This window comes from Prosopis cineraria, unplaced genomic scaffold (assembly GCF_029017545.1).
Source record: "Prosopis cineraria cultivar Desert tree isolate PC_DT_omini unplaced genomic scaffold, ASM2901754v1 PC2, whole genome shotgun sequence".
In the NCBI taxonomy this organism is placed as follows: Eukaryota; Viridiplantae; Streptophyta; class Magnoliopsida; order Fabales; family Fabaceae; genus Prosopis; species Prosopis cineraria.
The window spans coordinates 9,685,456-9,706,436 of record NW_026555333.1 but is presented as its reverse complement, the minus strand read 5'-3'; the positions used below and the strand labels follow the sequence as shown (position 1 = coordinate 9,706,436).

Below are 20,981 nucleotides of genomic sequence, written 5' to 3'. Positions count from 1 at the left end.
TTTATTCATCTTTACATATATAGAAGAGATGAAAGGAAGAGAATTTACACAAATCACCTATATCTCTCCTATTATCTTGGTAAATCAAATCAGATACTCATAAGAGGTAAAATCAGATGCGAATGACAGATAACAGATCTTATTTACATAAGGAAAAATAGGTCTAATCTTGATATGGGCTGTAGCAGCAGGCCCTCATCCAACAACTTAGATATTGTTAATAATAGACATGGTGTAAAATATTGAAGTCAAATGTTTAAGCTTTTATCTTTAAAATAGATCATCTAGTTGCCTCTTGATTTTAGAGAAGGCTGTGCTACATTGTTCTATTTCCATCAGGGCATTAGTAGTAGTTTTCCACTTGATTTTTGCATTGCACAGAAATTCTGGATTACTTGGTTCCTCAGACTTATAACATGTCATTTAACATAGATCTACTTGGGATAAAAACTAAATTTTCTCCCTCTTTTGATTTGATTACTTATCATGATATTACAGCTGTCTAGCTCTTGGAACAAAGCGGATGGCTAGGTTAAATGCTATTGTGCGGTCTTTACCTTCTGTGGAGACATTGGGCTGCACTACTGTAATTTGCAGCGACAAAACTGGAACTTTGACAACCAATATGATGTCTGTGACAAAGGTGATCTTTGCTTGGGATTAAAATAGTAAATTTCAATTCTCATGCTCTTTGCATGGATTTTATATATTGCCACAACTGCTGATCTGTCAGTGTGATTTTGCTATCCTTAGTGGATGTTTAATACCTATTTTCAAAATTTTATTTCTGGAGTCTGGAGTCAGTGATACAGCACTCTTTTAAAATAGGAAAAATGCAATCATTGGCCCTATAGATTTATCGGGTTTTGCTTTTAGTCTCTGTAGTTTTTTCAGTATTTTTAGTCTTTATAGTTTTAGAAAGATTGGTTAACGTTTGTTACTCAAGTTCCTATAGTTTCAGTGTTTTCAGTCCTTTTCTGAAAAAACCTACAGGAACTAAAAGTAAAATCTGATAAAACTGTAGGGACTAATGATGTGTTTTCCCTTTGAAATATTTAGCAACAAAGAATATAAAGCCCTGATGTAGGACTTGTTGAGGAAGAAGGGAGGGGGGGATGGGGTAATAAAGAGAGAGGTAGAAGAAATCAGAGAGATAGAGGGAGTACGAAGGGAAGAAAGAAAAGAAAGAAGTATATGAACTATTTTCCAAGGTTATAAATTTTACCCATAAAACCACTGGTCATAGCACGCTAATATTCTATCCCTTTCATTGACACTGCTTAAATAAAATAAAAGCTGTTTTTAAATGTTTTAGGTCTAAATATTGAGCTCTGTAAGATAATCATTTCCTGAGAGAATTTTTGCTCCCCTCCCCCCTTTTGAACTCAATTTTTGCTCTCCAGATTTCTTATAGTCAAATATTTCTAGCAACTTTCTTTGAGAATTCCTTCACCTTATGATTCTCTGTATCCACAGATATGTGTGGTTCGCTCCGCAAAACATAGTCCTGTTGTTACTGAATACAATGTTAGCGGAACAACATATGCACCTGAAGGCATGATCTTTGACAGTTCGGGAACACAGGTGATATTCTTTATGATTCTCAGATTATAACATTCATGCATGAGCAAAATACCCGCTTAAATTCTCAAAGACATCTGACTAACTAACTTGGAGAAAGGGGATCAAGGTACCCTGAGGCCATCCTTAAAACAAAGTCCATGCATCTGATTCTTTGAGTTGGGAATGTTGTTATTTTCCTTTACAGTAGACATGTAATGCTGCTGTGATCTGTAAGTTTGGTGTTAGTCATTACTAACATTGGGAAAAAGCATTTTCCAAAACATACAAGTCTGTAATACTTGGGAAAATATGGGTTTGAGCCAGAAATTTAAAGACCGATGGACTTCTATTTAAAATGATAACAAAAAGGCTCAGGTGGCTTCTGTTTCATTATTTCAGAAAAGTAATGGGTACGGTATCACAACCTTTTTCTTTATTATAATCAATATTGGCATAGGCATGTCGGTCTTTTTTGTTAGTAGTGCAACTTCGTAACATTTAATTGTTTTACAGCTTGATGTTTCGGCTCGATTGCCATGTCTTCTTCACACAGCAATGTGTTCTGCACTTTGCAATGAGTCCACCCTGCAGTATAACCATGACAAAGGAAAGTATGAAAAAATTGGAGAGTCAACAGAAGTGGCACTTCGTGTCCTGGCGGAGAAAGTTTGTATTTTTAACATTTTTCTTGTAATTCCTGTTTATGTAAACGGTATGCTTGAAGCTACTTTATAGATCTAATGTGTTTCTTTGGTTTTTCAGGTTGGTCTCCCTGGTTTTGATTCTATGCCATCAGCCTTGAACATGTTGAGCAAGCATGAGCGGGCATCTTACTGTAATCATTATTGGGAGGAACAATTTAGAAAGGTATGCTTCAGGATACTGGTCAACTTTTCTTTTCTATTAGTATTCTTTCATTAACATCTCAGTGTACTCATACACCTTTTAGGAAATTATGGATATAAAGTGTGCCTCCATATGTACTATTTGTTATTTTGTCAATTTTCATGCTTTTTGATGATTTGCAGATAGATCTGTTGGATTTTTCTCGGGATCGGAAAATGATGAGTGTCCTTTGCAACCGAAATCAGCTTCATGTGTTGTTCTCCAAGGGTGCTCCAGAGAGTATCATGTCTAGATGTACAACCGTCATGTGCAATGACGATGGCTCCCTTGTGCCACTTACTGCTGATATTCGAGCTGAGCTAGACTCAAAGTTCCACAGGTTGCATTTCTATTTATGTTTATCCATGCTCTATTTTTTAACTTTAACTTCTTTATCTTTATTTTTAGTTGTGGTGAATTCTAAATATATGATAAAGAGACTCATGAGCTATTGTACACAATGTTTATGCCAGCTTTTAGGATTGGCTGATCCTATTTTGGGAGAAATAGGAAGGATTAGTGAGTGGTTAATCATGTTTATTGAAAAGGAAAAAAAAATAAAAGAATAAAAAAGCTTCCCCAATTGACACCTAGTGCATGTTTGTTTCTTTGAACCTTTCCTTAGTGCCAGAATATCGACATAGTGAAATTTTTTTCCTCCTTGGCTTCATCAGAAACTAATCTTAATGATATACTTCCTCTCATATTCAAGTTCAATCCTTGTTAGTTATAGGTTTAAAGACTGACCCTATCCCATCTTTTTCCCGTTACATTTACAAAACCTTCTTAAATGTCCTTGAGGAGGTGGCTTAAATACCCAAACCATCACCTTGTTGTAGACACATTGTCCGCCTTTTAGATGAGGTGCTAGGTATCCTTGTTGAAATTTTGCCAGACACTCTATTGTAAGAAACAATTGAAAAATGATGGCTTTCTTCAAACTGCAGTGGGATTGGTCATCATAACCATTAGATATGCTGCTTCCCTACTCAAATCCTCCTGTTTATTCTCATGTGCTCCATAATATAGCCAGTCTCTCACCTGGCCAAAATGACAAAACTGAAACTCAATCAAAGTTTCTGGTCCGGTTTATGAGATATCAACATTAGCCAAACTTGAAACGTAATATCGCTAGTAAGTCACATAACTTGAGATAGTTGCAGCATCTTAGGGATACAATATTAGCAGTTAATTTAAGTCCCATTTGGAACAACGTTATTAGGCATGTGCACAAAGCTCAATAATTCAATAGATTTTGATTATGATTTTTGAACTTTAACGGGTGCTGCAAAAAGTTTCAAGGTTCTTGGAAATGAAAGTTTAGCTCATTCATTGCCACGTTCATCAATGAAAATAAATTTGAGTACCTAAATTCAACCAAACAGCAAATTAAGGTCCTTTCATTCACGTACTTCCATTTATCATGTCACAAAATTACTGTTCGTGTGCTGCTTCTGCCATGTCATTTGAGTCCTTGAAGTTCTTGATGCATTTTCTGTGCTTTGTCTGGACTCTTACTGTTCTTTATTCTGTCCTTTCTTGGTTGTTGGGTTTTCCTTTTGTCTATGTTGTTAACATGTTTATTGGTCAGTTTTGCAGGAAAAGAAACATTGAGATGCCTAGCTTTAGCCCTGAAATGGATGCCTTTGAGTCAACAACGCCTTTCCTATAATGATGAGAAAGATCTTACATTTATTGGGTTGGTATGCTTTCGTTTCAAAGGGGAATGCAAAATTCAAATATTGTTTAAGTTGGCCTATCCTTTATGATTAATGCTTTTTTTTTTTGGGGGGGGGGAACGGTTATACTGGGACATTTGTTAGAGACTAATAAAATCAAGCATAGGCCTTTACTTAAGTTTCAACTTCAGACTTAAAATGATGCTTGGCATGGTACTGTAGCCTTTATCACGAGGGGTCAAGACCCTTCAGTTCAATCTTTGCCACCATTCATTTTCTTAATTAAAATTAAGTTGCAGCCTAAGATATGATAGGCCTGTGCTTTAGTAAGGCATCAAACCTACATAGGCTTTCACAAGAGAAGCTATGGTAGAGAATATAAAACCAATCACAGGTCTTTACTTAATAGCTTTAGCTTTAACTAGAAATGGTTCTCAACAACTTCTAATGAAGCTATCTGTCTTCCTGCCAGTCTGTTATTTTATAGCAACAACTGCTTTAAGCAATAGCTATGTATTCTGTAAGCAGTAATTGATGCAAGGCACAAACTCAGACATTATGGTTGTTGCTGACCTTGTAAGTTAATACAAATTTTGGCTATCAATAAGAAGTGTAGAGTGAAGCAAAGGAGCAATTACAGCGTGGAATAAACTCGAAGGCTTATGAACTTTACACAATGTCATAGATACAGAAATTGATGCTCAATTAAGTATGCAATGTTTGCACTTGAAATTGGACCTGAATGCATAGAAGATTTATTACTTAATGCAGCAAACTATATTTTACCATGTATTGTTCTAGATAATTAGCTAGATAGAGGGAGAGAGATATTGTTTTCTTCCTCTAAGGAAAATAGTAGGTGTTTTTGATATGAACTGAAGTCACTACTTAATGCACTCGTTTTATGATGAGTTTCCCGAACTTCTTGCACATATGGAACTCAATTTGTGCTGATGCTAGTTTGCTGTCTGAAAATATTCAGTTTCATTAGTTGACTCACTCATGGTACTTATAGAGAGAGATTTTTTTTTTCCCCTTCCCCTAAGGAAAAGATAGGTGTTTTATATTTGAACTTAAGTCGCTACTTAATGCATTCATTTTATCTTGATTTTCTTTAACTTCTTTCCACATGGAACTCCATTTGTGCTGATTCTATTTTGCTGTGTGAGAATATTCAATTTTATTGGTTCACTTACACATGCTACTTCTACTTTATCATTTCAGAGTCACTCTCTTAAGCTTTTCTCTAACATGTAGGTTGGAATGCTTGATCCACCAAGAGATGAAGTAAGAAATGCGATGCTTTCATGCATGACCGCTGGCATACGTGTTATAGTTGTTACAGGGGATAACAAGGTGATCAAACTCTTGGGAACCTTTTTGTTCATTTTTAGCATTCAACCTTCAATATCTATTAATGTGGGAAATTGATTGTTTAAATTAGTCAACTGCTGAGTCACTTTGCCGCAAGATAGGGGCTTTTGACCACTTCTTGGAATTTAATGAACATTCTTATACTGCTTCTGAGTTTGAAGAACTTCCAGCTCCGCAGCAAACTCTTGCTTTGCAACGTATGGCTCTTTTTGCCAGGTAAATTGGATTTTATCTATCATCATCTGATAGATATTTGAAAATCTTGTATTTGTTTTAGATCAACAAAAGCATATTATATTATTGTTCTCTTCGCTCAACCTTTTGCTTGAGAATTCATTGTAAAAGTTACATTTGCTCATTGGACTTTAGGGTTGAGCCATCTCATAAAAGGATGCTGGTTGAAGCATTGCAGCACCAGAATGAAGTGGTATGGTTAAAATAAAAGTGTTTTATTGTTATTATAACAGTATTTATTGTAGATCTAGTTTATAGTTGGCACAGTTACAAGTGAGATCTAGTTTATAGTTGGCACAGTTACAAGTGAGTTCTAGTTATATAGTTGGCACAGTTACAAGTGAGTTCTAGTTATATAGTTGGCACAGTTACAAGTGACACTAGTGAGAACTATTTTCTTGGCTGCAATCAGAATTTAATAATCTTTTAATGAAGTTGTTAAAATCAGTTGTAATAATGGATATTATGCATTACTTATCCTTGAATTTGAGTTATTGTGGGATCAATAATTTAGGTTGCTATGACTGGAGACGGTGTCAATGATGCACCTGCACTGAAGAAGGCAGACATAGGAATTGCTATGGGTTCAGGTACAGCTGTTGCCAAGGTATCGTCAACTGCCAATTTTATTTTTTCCATTTTCTCTTCCTGACTGTAGCATTCTTATGTCAAAAGCCTGTTCAACCTATTGTGGCCTGTGAATGAACACTTCATTGTTTAATTTTTTTTTAATGTTTTGTTTCCCTATTATTGTTAGATGTGTTGATAAAAATGACCACTTACTTACAGCTTCCTTTGTTAGTTGAAGATAGTCTTTCCCATAGTATCAGAGTTCTTTATCCAAGTAATCAAGAGTTTAACCCTTGTCATCCTCATCCGCCATCTCCAAGAGAGATTTTAATAAAATATAGACGAAATGCTACTTGTAAAATAATCATTGGTCTTTACTTAACCACTTAAGCTTACAAGTTGGAAGTGTGCATTCACATCTATTTACTCTAGTTTCATCTTGTTGAGCTACCCAAATAAGGTACCACGATTGCTCTAAAGTGCACTAGTCTTGTGATTTTATCATGGCATCATGGGGTTTATGGGATGGTGTTTCACGTTGTTCTTCTATTTCTGGGAAAGACATGAGCCAGAAGATGAATCCAAGCTAAATTAGACATGCAGTTCAATGAACATCTCCAGGATTTTCTTTCCTGTTTATTCTTGAAGTAATTCACTTCCTAGGGGAACCTTGTAATAATAATTTTGTTTTTGTCAAATCCACTTAACAGTCATCTGTGTGTTATTGTTTGGTAACTTATTATTCCTGAGGAACTTTGTGCCAAATGTATATTTCACTCTTATGCTTCACTATATTATCAGAGTGCTTCAGACATGGTACTGGCTGATGATAACTTTGCTACAATTGTTGCGGTATGCTAGCATATCTTTGTTCTTCTAGTCAAGCTTCCATTTTTTTTTTTTTTAAGTTGTCTTTCTCTTAGGTGGGAGGATCATAATCACCTAGGTTCTTTGCAGGCTGTGGCAGAGGGAAGGGCCATATACAACAATACAAAGCAATTCATTAGATACATGATCTCTTCTAATATTGGTGAAGTAGTCTGTATATTTGTGGCAGCTGTGCTTGGAATTCCCGATACCCTTGCCCCGGTGAGTATCTGACTTGCACCTAGTTGGCATCTTATACAGCCTGTTGATTTCTTAAGTTTCTGGATTTTGGAGCTTATAATTTATATTTCTCGTTGGCTCTTCAATTGTAGCTGATAGCTGATAGCTAGTGTATATTTGGATACAGTTCTGTATTACTGAGGAACAAAGCTTTGAAATTCCTTTTTATCCTGTAAATTATACCAGGTCCAGCTGCTTTGGGTGAATTTGGTTACTGATGGATTGCCTGCTACTGCTATCGGCTTTAATAAGCCAGATTCTGATGTAATGAAGGCCAAACCTCGTAAGGTACTGAGGTAGCACTTGAATATTAGGCTTCTACCTGATTTCATCATTCAAGATAAACAGTTAATTTTACATTTATGATTTTGATTTGAAGCATGTAGATTTTTTGTTGGTTTAACCATGTCTCAAGTTTTGCAATATATTCGTTTTGCTTTCTTAATTCTCTAACACTGATGCAAATTATGCTTCTCATATTGTGACACTTTAGTCATTATGAATGTACAGGTGAATGAAGCAGTGGTTACAGGGTGGCTGTTCTTCCGTTATCTAGTAATTGGAGGTGAGCAATGTTGTCATACATCTAGTCTGTGATTTATATCTTGGCTAGTTAGTTTTTTTTTTATCCTAATCCTCTGTAGTATGAGCTTCTTTCTTCCTACCAACAAGCTTTTGTGTTATTTTAAAGAACACAAATAAAAAAATAAAAAGAAAAACTTCATTCTTTTTCTAAGAAGCATCAGTACTTGCCTTCTCCACCCCTATCTGTACCTGGATCCATATCAGATCCAATAGTCCGTGTCCCTCTTTTTCTGTTTCCCCCCTTCAATTTGCTGGGTCAAAATATGGTAGATAATGTGAAACTATATTGGAATATAATAGATTGCTTAGAGGAAGAAGAAGAATTGAAACTTGAAATGCGTTCAAATATTAAAAATATATTTTATGTGCTCAAAACTCACATATAAAGGCTCTGAAAAACTAGAACTTATAAAAAATTTTGGGTATTAAACTTTAAATAATGAATACGCACCCAAGAATATCAAATCTATTGTTATCTATTTTTTCCCCATATAGTCAAATATGTCCTAATAATTTATTAATAACAAGCGATCAAAACCACATCTTTGTTTTTCCAGCAATTGCCTTATTCCTGTATCCTAGTGTTGAGATATAATACATATGCCTCATGCATCCATCACAGACACAGCAGTTTTCCTCAGCAGCCTCATGTTTCTTACAAAACGCTCAAATGGGAAGAAGTGGCATATACTAGTTTTACGCAGTTAGGGAAGGTGTTCTGATTAAAATCTTCTTGCGTTGTCATCAGCTAGTAAAATCTTAATGATGGTTTGCTTAAGGATTCAAATTTGTCAGTCATGATCTAGGGAGCCATCAGCATTAGCCTGAAATGTCAATCTGCTTCTTTTATGGAAATAGTGCATCCTTCTTTTTGGGTTACATTTGTGCCTGATATCATGTATTTTATAAACTCATTTAGATGCCAAAATTAATCAGGTTTAAACTTGCAAAGCACAAGGAATATGGCTAAAAATTAGATCAATTTATTAAGGAAGTTCTTGTATTATGACAATACTTATGTGGAAGACAAAAATTATCAAATTTATTTTTCATTTCCTCTAGAGAAGATATGTGGTCTTAATGTATTCATTGTGCTTAAATGGTTTTATGAGAAACCTTCAACGGATTTCTGCCGGGGTCATAATTATTTTTGGTGCTTCATGCAGCTTATGTTGGTCTTGCTACTATTGCTGGTTTTATTTGGTGGTTTGTTTCCTCTGACAGCGGCCCAAAACTGCCATATACTGAACTGGTAAAATTTTACTATTTCTTCAATTTTAATTATGTTTGCTTTCTTAACAATTGAGACACTCAGAACACATAAAATACTAGTATGAGCTTAGTGATTCTTTTATACTTTGCATTTGAGTACGTGTGAATTAAGAAACACTTGCTACACGGAATTAACTTGAGCATAAACAACTACTTTATGGCACTTGAGTTTCTGATGGAGACCAAGGTAGTATGGGATGCCTTGTCCCACATTGAGTAAGGATGCTCTATAGGTGTATTTAAGTGGATTGGTTCTCTCACTTAAGTAGTTAGCTTTTGGGGGATGTTCTTCATTTTACTTGAGTACTCAACAATTGTGAAAGCCACATTATTTACAAGCCGCAAACAAAATAGTTCATTCTTCGAACTCAATGTAGTGCATAAGAGGCTCACCTAGTTTCAATCAAGATGTTTAGTTATTTATTTTGTTTTGTTTGATTAAGGATTATTTGAGTTGTTATTTTTATATACTGTTTCTATGCATTTAGGATTAGCTTTTTGTTTTGTAAGAATTTTGAATAGGATAGAGATTAGCATTATGTCTTTCAATTGACGTAGGAGTCTACTATCCATTTATTTACCTTCTATACATATAGATGGTCCAATAAAATAAGTTCTTGAGATTATTGAACTTTGAATTTTTACTTTTCCCTTGTGATTCTGTCAAAAAATCTGGTTATACTTATTCCACACATGTTCTCACTTAATGATTCCATCTCAATAATTCGTAGATTTTTTTTCTTGCTTCCAGATGAATTTTGACACTTGCCCAACAAGGCAGACAACTTTCCCATGCAGTATATTTGATGATCGACACCCATCTACTGTAGCAATGACTGTGCTTGTCGTTGTTGAGATGTTCAATGCTTTGAACAATCTTAGCGAAAATCAATCTCTTCTGTGAGTAATTTTATGAGATCTGGCTTCTTTTTCAGTTTTCTATTCCTTTCTGCATATTTTAATGTGAGGGCCATATAATGTCTCTGAACTAATTGAAACATATATCATATCTCAGTTAAAGTATAAATTATTAGCTGAGGGTTGAAGTACCAAAATTTGTGCTGTAACAGTCTTTACATATCTTTTTTCAGGGTTATCCCTCCATGGAGTAACTTATGGCTTGTTGGTTCAATAATTCTTACCCTGCTTCTTCACATGCTTATTTTGTATGTGCATCCTCTCTCTGTTCTTTTCTCTGTAAGTACTTTCTTGTATCTGTGGCCATTTCTGTTTCTCTTGAAGCAATAGCTTTGCTTTTCTGTCACACTCATAAGGAATTCTGAATTGTGATCATTATTTGGCTGTAGGTAACACCATTATCCTGGGATGACTGGTTGATTGTCCTGTATCTTTCATTACCTGTATGTAGCCTTTTCTTTCCCCGAAGCTTCTTCTTCCTCCCCTTCTGATATTTGGGTTACTTTCTTTAAATTTGGAATTCATGGTGTAATACATGTCATCATTCCTGGAACTAAGTTCCTCGATTGAGAGCATCAACAATGTCAGGTTGCCATCTTCTATGGAACGGAAATTTTGAAAATGTCATTACGTCTTTGAAACAAATGTTTGCAATTGATCCACACAACACAACACTTGACTTTGTGTAAATAACTATGTGCTGACTTGCTTAAATAGTTAAACAACTAATTTTTGATGCCGAATTAATGGCTTGATCATTGCAGAACTAATTTGTCATGCTAAACTCCCCATAGATAAAGTTTATATGCCACATCATAATTTGAGTAGTTTCCTTGGATCTATTAGATTTTATGTTGAATTATCATTTTCCTCTTTGGAATTTCTTGACGCTCATTTTTGTGCACCTGGATTGTACTATTAAATATTTGGCCCGTAGATGTGTTTCATTTAACTTCGTCTCCAAATTGTACGTTACCCTGAAATTTATTTAAGTTCAATCCCTAAACCACCTCCTTTTTATGTCAAATTTATTCTCTTTCCTGTTTTGCTGCGTTTATCGTGATGTCTCGGCATATAATGAGATTTTCTTTTTCTTTTTATTTTTTGTGTGGGGGGGGGGGATGCCTCACCTAACCTCCTAATTTTGGGGGCAAAAACGTTTAAAATTTCAATAGGAATTTGGGAAGTGAAGGTGACTTTTTAACCTGATCATTTTATACTAATAAATGCTATTTTTGTTGTCCAGGTTATACTCATTGATGAGGTGCTAAAGTTATTCTCCAGGCGTCCTATTGGTAAATTTTATTCCATATTGTCAAATTTGAGCTGAACTTATGATCTTAGTATTTCTGTATGCTACTTGAACATGACAAATATTTCTAAATGATTTTAGGCCTGAGGTTCAGATTATGGTTCAGGAGGCCTGATTTACTTCCAAAAAGAGAATTGCGTGATAAGTAAAATTCGGAGTATTACATGTGTAAATACTGCATTTGCTTATTCACTTGGCTATACTGGAAGGGTATTTAAATCACCCACCTCTACTTATGTGCATGGCAGTCCATGAGTTCCGAAAGTTACCAGCTTAGAGACAGTATGACTTTGGTTTTGGTTTTGTTGTATCGTCTATAACTTTTGTCATGAAAATGCCATGTGGTGTACAGGGCAAAAGTAGTGACTGGAGGTTGTTGTATTTATTTATTCTCTCTTTTGGAGCCCGCATTTAACCAGTTTTGAGGACTTTAAGTTGGAAAGGTATCATATCATTTGTATATCTTAAAAGAAGTTATCTTTGAATCTTCTCAATGAAATGGGTTGTCTGTTTTTTTTTTTTTTTTGGGGGGGGGGGTTTTGATTTTGGGGGGTGGGGGGAGTGTTGGGAATCCTACTTCGAAGAATTCTGCACGAAACTAGTCGTTCTATGTCAACTTTTGTCCGCTTGTTCGTTACTTCAGCTGTTACATTACAGAAAGATATACCTTTTGAACTTGATCATTCTGAGAATAAATTAGAAAAGATTATTTTTAAGATATTTTGTTGGCGATGATAATGCTGGATATTGTTTAGACTCCTGCCTCGACGACAAATTCGCAGTGATGAATACAATTATACATTAAATAAACGGATTTGGATTCTCTCAATTGAGGTTCTTAAATTAAATCTCAATTAAGGAATATTGACAAGTAGATTATGATCTGATGCTAATTAAGGGGGGTTACAATTTTTTGAAATAAACGGGGGTTTATATATTAACACTATTTTTTTTTTTTAGTAATTATTGAATGCGGTGCCCGGATAAATTTTTTTCGCATAAAGGTTCTAAGATGCATCCGCTCCGTAAAACTTAGAACTCTCCATACCAATAAAAATTAAAAAAGTCTAATATAAAATCGTTTTACAATATTATTGAGATTAGATAAAATTAATAAAATAATTTCCATATAAACTAATTTCACGTGTTATATAGCTAACTAGACACAGCCCCATGCGTTGCACTGGTTGGCAAATTCAATAAAATGTAAATTCAAGTAATGATATTAGAGGTCAAAAACAAAAAAGCCATAATGTGTAGTACTTAATCAAAAAGAAAATAACGTATAACTTAACAATAGTTATTATATGCCGGAAAAAAAAAAAGCTTGATAAGGAAGTTGAGCATTTGTTAACAAAGTTTGCTATATATGTAGCTCAAAATACAAAGTAAAAAGAAAAAAAAATTAACCATTTGCAGTTTTGCATAGAAAAAATGAAATGCCAACTTAAATTTGAAATTGTGTAAAAGATGAATATCATTCATACAATCATGTTGCACAAGTTGGCTAATCCTTAACATATACTCCCTCTACTTCAAATTATAAGATATTTTTAGATAAAATCTCATGTATCAATAAAGTTTATTAAATACACTTTACAACTTTACTTTTTTAAGATAAAAATATAAATTTTTAAAAATACCCTTCATTTAATACTCCATTGATAAAAGAACATTGAAAAAAGAGAATATATGATAAGGATAACATTAAAAAAATGTTATTAATAACATCTTATTTTTATCAAAGTATTTGATGTTTGAAAATGCTAAACCTTCTCTAAAAGTGTCTTATAATTTGGAATGAAGGGAGTAATATATATCACCATGTGCCATGGGTTGGCTAAACACACATATGACTATATTATAATATTACTTTATTATGACACACATATAATTATACTATAATACTACTAACTACAGGTTGATCTTTTGACTCTCATGATATTATATGATACACACATATAAATTTAAATAATGATAGTATATAGTCCAGACAATTACACCATAATAGGTAACACATGGTTAAGAAAGATAAATGAAGTATTACCTAGATAAAACTATTGTATTTGGAAAAAAAATGTTTAATAAGGATGTCATTCATCACTATATAGTTAACTCAAAAACAATTACAAAAAATCACACATTTGTACCTTAAAAGTTTAAAAAAAAAAATTGTAAGGGTAGAGGTAATGAGAGATTTCTTTGTGCATTATATTGATAGTATTTGACATCTAAATGAGTAAAATTGAACTAAATAGCTAATTATTAATTTATATTTCAAACAATTTGATTCCCACATAAACTTCTAGTACGAATAACATGCATAATGCACAATATAACTTTGCCACCAATATAATCTTACCTAACTTGGCCCATAAATAAAAGTAATAAAATTATTCTCCGAAGATAAACAACTAAATTGTAAAATCTAGAATACTGTAAAACAACTCTGTAAAGGCTTGTGACTAACTCATCCTAGAAACTTGCTCAAGCTAATTTATTTATAGGAATAAAAAAAATATTAATGTAACAGGGAATAGCATAGCCACCATACTCACACAGCATCCTTTTAGTCTTTCTCATTTTTTCTTTAATGGCTTACAAAAAGCAACTTGCCTATTTATATCACCAAACAAAGTTGAAGAGGAACTTTTGTGTCACGAGTCATGATGCCAATCAAAACAACAGATAAATATTGGAAAGAACAAACTGAGAGAAGAAAACAAATCCAGCAATGCATCAATGGAATCGAGGTAGGAACATGCAAGAATATCAGTGTAATTTGAAGCATGTCCTGGTCAAAATAGGCAAGAGAACATGTGAGATCAGCCCATCCATTGATACAATGTAATGAGTTAAGTCCTGTGTATCAAATACGAACCATGAAAGAGGGCAAAACAGGCTGATGGGACCTTTTTTAAAAAGCAAACAGAAAAATATTATTGTGCAATAGAAACTAACTGATGGATAAACTATGTAACCTTAATATATTGCATGCTATCATATTATTTATGATATAGGAAAAGCAAAAAATCAATGCATAGGTTACAGATTTCATTGCACAATGCTCAAGGTGTCCTTCCATATCGCCATCCTTTAAAAAGACATCCTATCAATGGATATATAAATATATATATATATATATATCGCCAGTTGTAAGCATACATTAGTTTCAATTTAAATAATGACAAAAGGCAGCTCGAAATCTACTGGTGAGATGCCCCTGCTAGTACATTGCACTTCTCTGTATAAAAACAAAAACATGTTCAAAAACAATAACTTAAAAAAACAATCAAGATATAAGGGAGAAAATTCAATATAATAAATATAAATGTTAGATGGTAATACTCTAACTTACTTTGGCTGGACTCTAGTTGAATAACAAATCCCTCAAGTACAAAAAGATCTGAGCTCTTTATGGAAAGATCATCTGAACCCTCCTACAATTGATGGACACAATGAAATATACAGATAGAATAAGGAACCACACATTATGATTTATAAAACTCAACTGTTTTAATAAGGGCAGGAAACCATAAATTAACTACAAACATTCTTTCTCTTCATCTTTAACTCCGTTCAGTCTACTACTTCCAAAGATTGTGGATATCCAGCACTAATCTCAACCTGAAAGGGAGAGAAATCATTTATAAGAAGCCATCTGATGCTCCATACAACAAATCAAGTGTTAAACTAATAAAAAGAAGTTAGAAATCAGAATAAAAAAATGAAGAGAAGAAAGGACAAGGACAATTCAAGCAAAGCTAATAAAATAGAGCTGTGATATTTGAGGGTGAAGACAAGATTCTAATGATGCCATGGTGGCTACTCAATTTGAAATTCAAATTCAAACTATTACTAATGAATTGGTCACGTGTCAGAAGGAAAGTACTATTATGAGGATGTGTGCAATGAGATTGTTAGTGGAAGTAAGTAATAGACACAACGATAGTTTTTTAAGAGCCAAAAGGAAAATATTATTTTGTAATAGAAAATAACTGATAGATAAAGTATAAAACCTTAATGTCTTATATTCCATCAGATTATATATGATATAGGGACTGATGAAAAACAGCAAGCACATTTCATACTTCAGTGCACAATGCTCAAAGTGTCCTTTCATACTCTATATCCTAACAACCATGTCCTATCATACTTAATAAATATGAAACCTTTATCAATAAATTGAGTAGCCATAGGTGTAAAGCTAATCCTGTAGACTTATATCGGTCAATCAAAAGATTATTCATAATCTATAAATAACAAAATCACAAAAGTAATCCTGTAGACTTATATGCTTTTTAAGTACATTTGAAATCCATGTTCTAGCTTCTTCCCCCCCACACACAGAGTAGCTACCACATAAATAAATAGACGATTGAAGAAGAAAAAATAGGGTAAATAACTAATGATTAAGCCTAAAAAAAGTTAAAAGAGAAAGAAAAAGAAAATAAAAGAATCCTTTGAACATGTTCTTACTCCATGTGGTGTTAGTTCAGTTGTTATTCTTCTTCATCATCACCACCGTGCTTGTGGGTCTGCAGGGAGTCAATGCTTTAAACATATTAAGCACCACCAATCCCATCTTCATTAGTTCTAGGTCACCGTTATTGAGCTCAATTATTCCTTCTGTATCACTGAGCTTATGGAGAGGATTGGTGATAAAGATAAAGAAACATAACAGACAATTAAATTGATGGGTAAGTTTCTCAACTATTTTAATTATGTAGAAGCAAACCTTTTTAATTATTTAGGAAAGAGGATGGTGATTTGGCTTCATATTTATCCTAAGCAAAGTCAATATATGTCATGACAAATTTAAATCCTCGATTATTCTGTTACTTATATTTAAGAAAATAGCAGACAATGGTTTAATGGTAAAGAACATATTATAAAAGTTTAAATGCTTAGGATAATTGAGCTCAGTATTAGTTCAGTTGTTATTCTTCTTCTTCATCACCGCCGTGCTTGTGGGTCTGCAGGTAGTCGATGCTTTAAACATATTAAGCACCACCAATCCCATCTTCATTAGTTCTAGGTCGCTGTTGTTGAGCTTAATTATTCCTTTTGCATTACTGAGCTCATGGAGAGGATTGGTGATAAAGATAAAGAAACATAACAGACAATTAAAATGATGGGTCAATTTCTCAACTATTTTAATTATGTAGAGGCAAACCTTTTTAATTATTTAGGAAAGAGGATGGTGATCTGGCTTCATATTTATCCTAAGCAAAGTCAATATATGTCATGACAAATTTAAATCCTCAATTATTCTATTACTTATATTTAAGAAAATAGCAAACAGTGGTTTGATGGTAAAAGAACATGTTATAAAAGTTTAAATGATACATTTTAAACCATTGGCATGTAAAGTGATTGGCATATAATTCAAAATAAAGGAAAATCCTCAATCTACCTACCAATCCTTTCAACATAAAATACTGTCAAAATCTTATTAGGAAATAAAAATGGCTAATGACATCGATACTTGAGCATAAATACAACAAAAGGGAGTGAAGAGAGACCGAGATGACCTCTTTGGTTCCTTGCTCTAGCAATGCCAATGGCAGCAACTCCTATAGTTTGAGGTTGATTATTCTGTCTCTTTCTTCTAAAAGAATACGTATCATTTCTCCTTCTCTTCACCATAATTCAACATCAATCCTTGATCCCTGCAGAATAATGTAAAAATGACATTTTGATAGTTAGAAAGCCAGACGCGGGGAATATAATAAATGGTTAAGATTTGATATCTTGGTGGCTAGATGATGAAGTTCACAAGTTGTTCCATAGATTCAAACAATCAAGATGATGCCTTTCAGCTCTTTAAGATAATATATATCTTTAAAATACATAAAGCATGTATATTGGCTGAAAGTGTAGAAAAATTGAAGCAGCCCAGGAAGAAAATGGGAGAGATTAAGTATTTTCCTTATGAGTGACGACCGTTTTTTGAAACACAAAAGGCAAGAAAAAATAGACAATCATTTTCTGGCTTGTCTATGGTGTAACTAAATTTCTATTGCCGACTTCAATTTCCCGTCATGTCCACAGCAGAGTAATGGGATGAGATGTAGAAGGAAAGATGAGAGCCCATACCTACAGTAAAGGAAGAGGTGGTCAGAGGAATCAGAGGATCTGTGGCTTGGCAGAAGCAGTGGTTGGAGTCGGGAGAATTAGAGAACCTTTCCTCAAATGTGAGTTGAGTGATTGAGCTTATAGGAGAAGTGAGGATGCCGAGACAAAGCAAATGGCTAGGAAAACAAATGATTCTGGTTTTGTGTGGTTGAGCGATTAGGCTTGTAGGAGAAGTCAAAAGCCGAGTGCTATTGCCCTCTGAAAAATGATGATAATGCCGTACAAAATAGGCAAGGAAGTCTTGTAAAAAATCTTCTCCCAGATCCATGTATTAATTAAACCTCCCCTCAGCCGTGCGTTGATGGTGTGAAGCTGACACTGTAGCTAAAGCTAGGTACTGTTCATAGAGCTGATGAACAATGTTTAGTGTCTGGAGCCGTGTTTTAGGAGCGGCTTGCCTGGAATAGATTTGTTATCAAGATTGATTTCCATCCAAATTATTGAGCTGCAAATATTAAACACGAAAAAACCAGAAAAATGATAATTAGAGATCTTGTAAACATATTATTGATAATTAAAGACTTTGAAATATTGAAATGTTATGGAGAAATTATAGTTTTTATTTTCAATTAAAATACTTCTAATTATTGAAATAATCAATAGAAAAATACTCATGAATTTGAAGTTTGACTCTCTGTAATTAGGATAAAAGTAAAAATTTAATTATAAATTATTTTTTATAAAATATTAAATATTTTGTATCATGAAGTGGTGTGAAATAAATCATTAACTAACAAAAACGTAGCATCTATGACCTTCTGTCTATTTATGACTCGCGGACGCATCCACATTTTCGTACTTTGTTTAATGTGTGTTTTGATGGTGCGTGTGTAGATAAACAAAGCTTTGTTACCAGCAGAAGTAATCCAGCACATGAAGGAGCTGAGAAACAAGCTCGGTTTCAACAAAGTCCGACGAGTTGACGGTGGACGATGCTTCTGATAAGGACGTCAAGTTCTTCATCAATGCCTTGCTTTGCTACAAAGATATGTTCGATTTCTTGCCGAATCTCATCAAGACGTTGGGGGCCAAGTCAATCTTCCTCGCTGCAACACCTTACTGATGACAATGGACTCAAATTCTGAGTTCGAGTTCGAGTTCGAGTTCAGCATTAAACAACCTTCACTCTAAATCATCATCTGCAGATAAGCTTTTCTCCAACGGTGTCATCCTTCCAATCCAAAATCAAAACCAACCCTCACAAAGAAAACCACCCTTCGTGGTGAACCTCCTTACACTAGTTAGACTCCCTCATTGTCTTTATTCATCCTCCATTGAGAAAACTCAGAAATAGAGCACCAAGGAATCTCATTCCAACTCTTTTTGAAGAAGCTTGTGACTGAATTGCTTGTACATGAGCTTGAGAAACATTCCTTATACTGACTATAGACAGAACTTGGAAGAAGGAGGAGAGAGAAATGAAAGCCACTACCAAAGAAAGAAAGGAGGAGAGGAAGAAAATAGATTGTGAAACAAGACGAGAAATTCTGGAAGCAAAGAGAGGAGTAAAAATGGAAGAGGAGACGAGGAAGAGATTGTGAGAGGAGAGGTAGAGGAGAGGATGAAGAAGCAAATTGGAGGGCGATGTTGGCATGTGCTGTGTGATGACGATGATGTTGTTGTGCCATGTTAATGGATGGGCAAAGGGAAATGAAAGCCTATCTCTCTCTCAATTAGAACTGGTAATTCGGGCTGACCCCAACGGATTAGCCTGAATTAGCCCAAAAAATTTCAGGACCGAGCTTTAAAAAAAAAAATTTTATATTCGGACCGACTCAAATAGGCCCAAAAAAATTTAGGTCAAGCCCGATTCCGTTCAGGCTTGACCCGAATACCCGAATAAAATTTTTTTATTTTTAAAAATATATAATATATAATAAATATTAATTAATTCTTTAATTTTTAGGTTATTTATACTAAAATATCATATATTTGAATCCTAGACGTCATTTAAGTATTAAAAATGTATATTTTATATTTTTTATAAAATAAAATAATTAATTTTAAAGTAAAAAACTTAATTAAAAATAATTTTAAAAATAAAATTTGGGTATTCGAGCCACCCAAAGCCCGAAGGAATTTGGGCCGGGCTTGGCCATTCGGACTTTTTAAAAAAACGGGCCTGTTCGGGTCGGGCTTATTTAGCCGAACCCGAATAAGCCCAGCCCGCCCAAAATAAATGGGAGCTATTTCAACTTCTGCCATGAATAAACGGACATTAGGAGTACACTAACGACAGGTTGTAATTGCTACTTCATCTATTAAAAAAATATAAAATATTTTTAATTAAATCTAGCTTTCAATAAAATAATTATTTATCTTTAAAGTAACCCTATTTTTTCATATTATATCTATTTAATGGGATGTTTTATCCTAAAATAAATATAAAATAATTTATTTAATAGGAGTATTTGTTTTATTAAAAATTTCTTACATTTTTTAATATTAACCCTTCAAAAAATACCTTATATTTTAAAAGTGAAGAGTATGTTTTTCATGGTAGATAATTTATTTTGCATCATATCACAATATAGGATATTCAGTGTTCTTTAAAAAAATAATTTATGATTAAATTTTTACCTTTATGATTTTCATAAGTGACGATGTATATATTCAAAAAATTATCTATCTATTTGCAATTAACTTTATCTATCAATTTTCCTTAAATTATTTTTTTTTGGCTGCCAAGGAATTCATTATATATTCACAAGTGATATTTTTTAATTTCATAACTAATAATTGTCCTTGAATTACAAATAAATTTATGAGACTATTTATTCATTCACAATCAAATTTATGTAAATTCACTAATAACTTCTCTAAAATTCACAATAATTATCATTAAATTCATAAATGATGATTCTACCAAAAAAATTCATAAATGATGATGCATAAATTTACAAAAATATATATTCATTTACAATTAACTTTTCATTTATAACACTATTTAAATTCATAGCTAACATTGTTTAAATTTGAGTGACATTCCATTACCTATTTTAATGATAATATATTTTTTTTAATTCTAAATTAAAGCAATGTCCTAATGTAACATTTCAATAATTCAAAATCTTTAACTATTATTAATCTTTTAACATGATCTCTAATTGTCATTCTCGCAACAAAAAAAATGACACTATATCATAAAAACTTATGATGATGCTACGTTATAACCCTCTTGTTTTTATTTATAGAAAAAATTTATCACTTTTAATTTAATTTTTATATAAGCAAAAATTATATTTTCAATAAGTATTTATTGAGAACTTTTTAAATTACCTCTAATAATTTTATTATTCATAGTCATAAAAAATAATTAATAAGGTTTGATTAACACAATTAAC

General features: G+C 33.3%; 1 protein-coding gene and 1 long non-coding RNA gene across 3 annotated transcripts in view; one reads left to right on the top strand and one right to left on the bottom strand.

Annotated features, from left to right (window-relative positions):
* Window positions 1-11,998, top strand: part of LOC129302981 (calcium-transporting ATPase 3, endoplasmic reticulum-type) — a 28,813-nt gene extending 16,815 nt beyond the window's left edge. Inside the window, exons 15-34 of the mRNA XM_054941943.1 lie at window positions 499-643; window positions 1,477-1,584; window positions 2,077-2,229; window positions 2,326-2,430; window positions 2,592-2,788; window positions 4,040-4,151; window positions 5,385-5,483; window positions 5,572-5,717; window positions 5,871-5,928; window positions 6,250-6,342; window positions 7,107-7,157; window positions 7,263-7,394; window positions 7,599-7,700; window positions 7,923-7,977; window positions 9,164-9,249; window positions 10,021-10,169; window positions 10,361-10,466; window positions 10,577-10,630; window positions 11,434-11,482; window positions 11,581-11,998. Of these exons, the coding sequence (XP_054797918.1) occupies window positions 499-643; window positions 1,477-1,584; window positions 2,077-2,229; window positions 2,326-2,430; window positions 2,592-2,788; window positions 4,040-4,151; window positions 5,385-5,483; window positions 5,572-5,717; window positions 5,871-5,928; window positions 6,250-6,342; window positions 7,107-7,157; window positions 7,263-7,394; window positions 7,599-7,700; window positions 7,923-7,977; window positions 9,164-9,249; window positions 10,021-10,169; window positions 10,361-10,466; window positions 10,577-10,630; window positions 11,434-11,482; window positions 11,581-11,648 (2,068 nt within the window). The 3' untranslated portion in view covers window positions 11,649-11,998. The remainder of the gene's footprint in view (window positions 1-498; window positions 644-1,476; window positions 1,585-2,076; window positions 2,230-2,325; window positions 2,431-2,591; window positions 2,789-4,039; window positions 4,152-5,384; window positions 5,484-5,571; window positions 5,718-5,870; window positions 5,929-6,249; window positions 6,343-7,106; window positions 7,158-7,262; window positions 7,395-7,598; window positions 7,701-7,922; window positions 7,978-9,163; window positions 9,250-10,020; window positions 10,170-10,360; window positions 10,467-10,576; window positions 10,631-11,433; window positions 11,483-11,580) is intronic.
* Window positions 11,999-14,050: 2,052 nt separating this feature from the next.
* On the bottom strand, window positions 14,051-18,036 carry LOC129304141 (uncharacterized). Of its 2 annotated transcripts, XR_008591611.1 has the most exons (6): window positions 17,599-18,036; window positions 17,034-17,171; window positions 15,979-16,136; window positions 15,052-15,126; window positions 14,858-14,939; window positions 14,051-14,743 (listed from the first exon to the last, which is right to left on the bottom strand). It is a non-coding gene; the product is annotated as an uncharacterized LOC129304141 (long non-coding RNA). The 2 variants fall into 2 exon arrangements; XR_008591610.1 differs by lacking the exon at window positions 15,979-16,136.
* Between the last annotated feature and the right edge of the window lie 2,945 nt (window positions 18,037-20,981).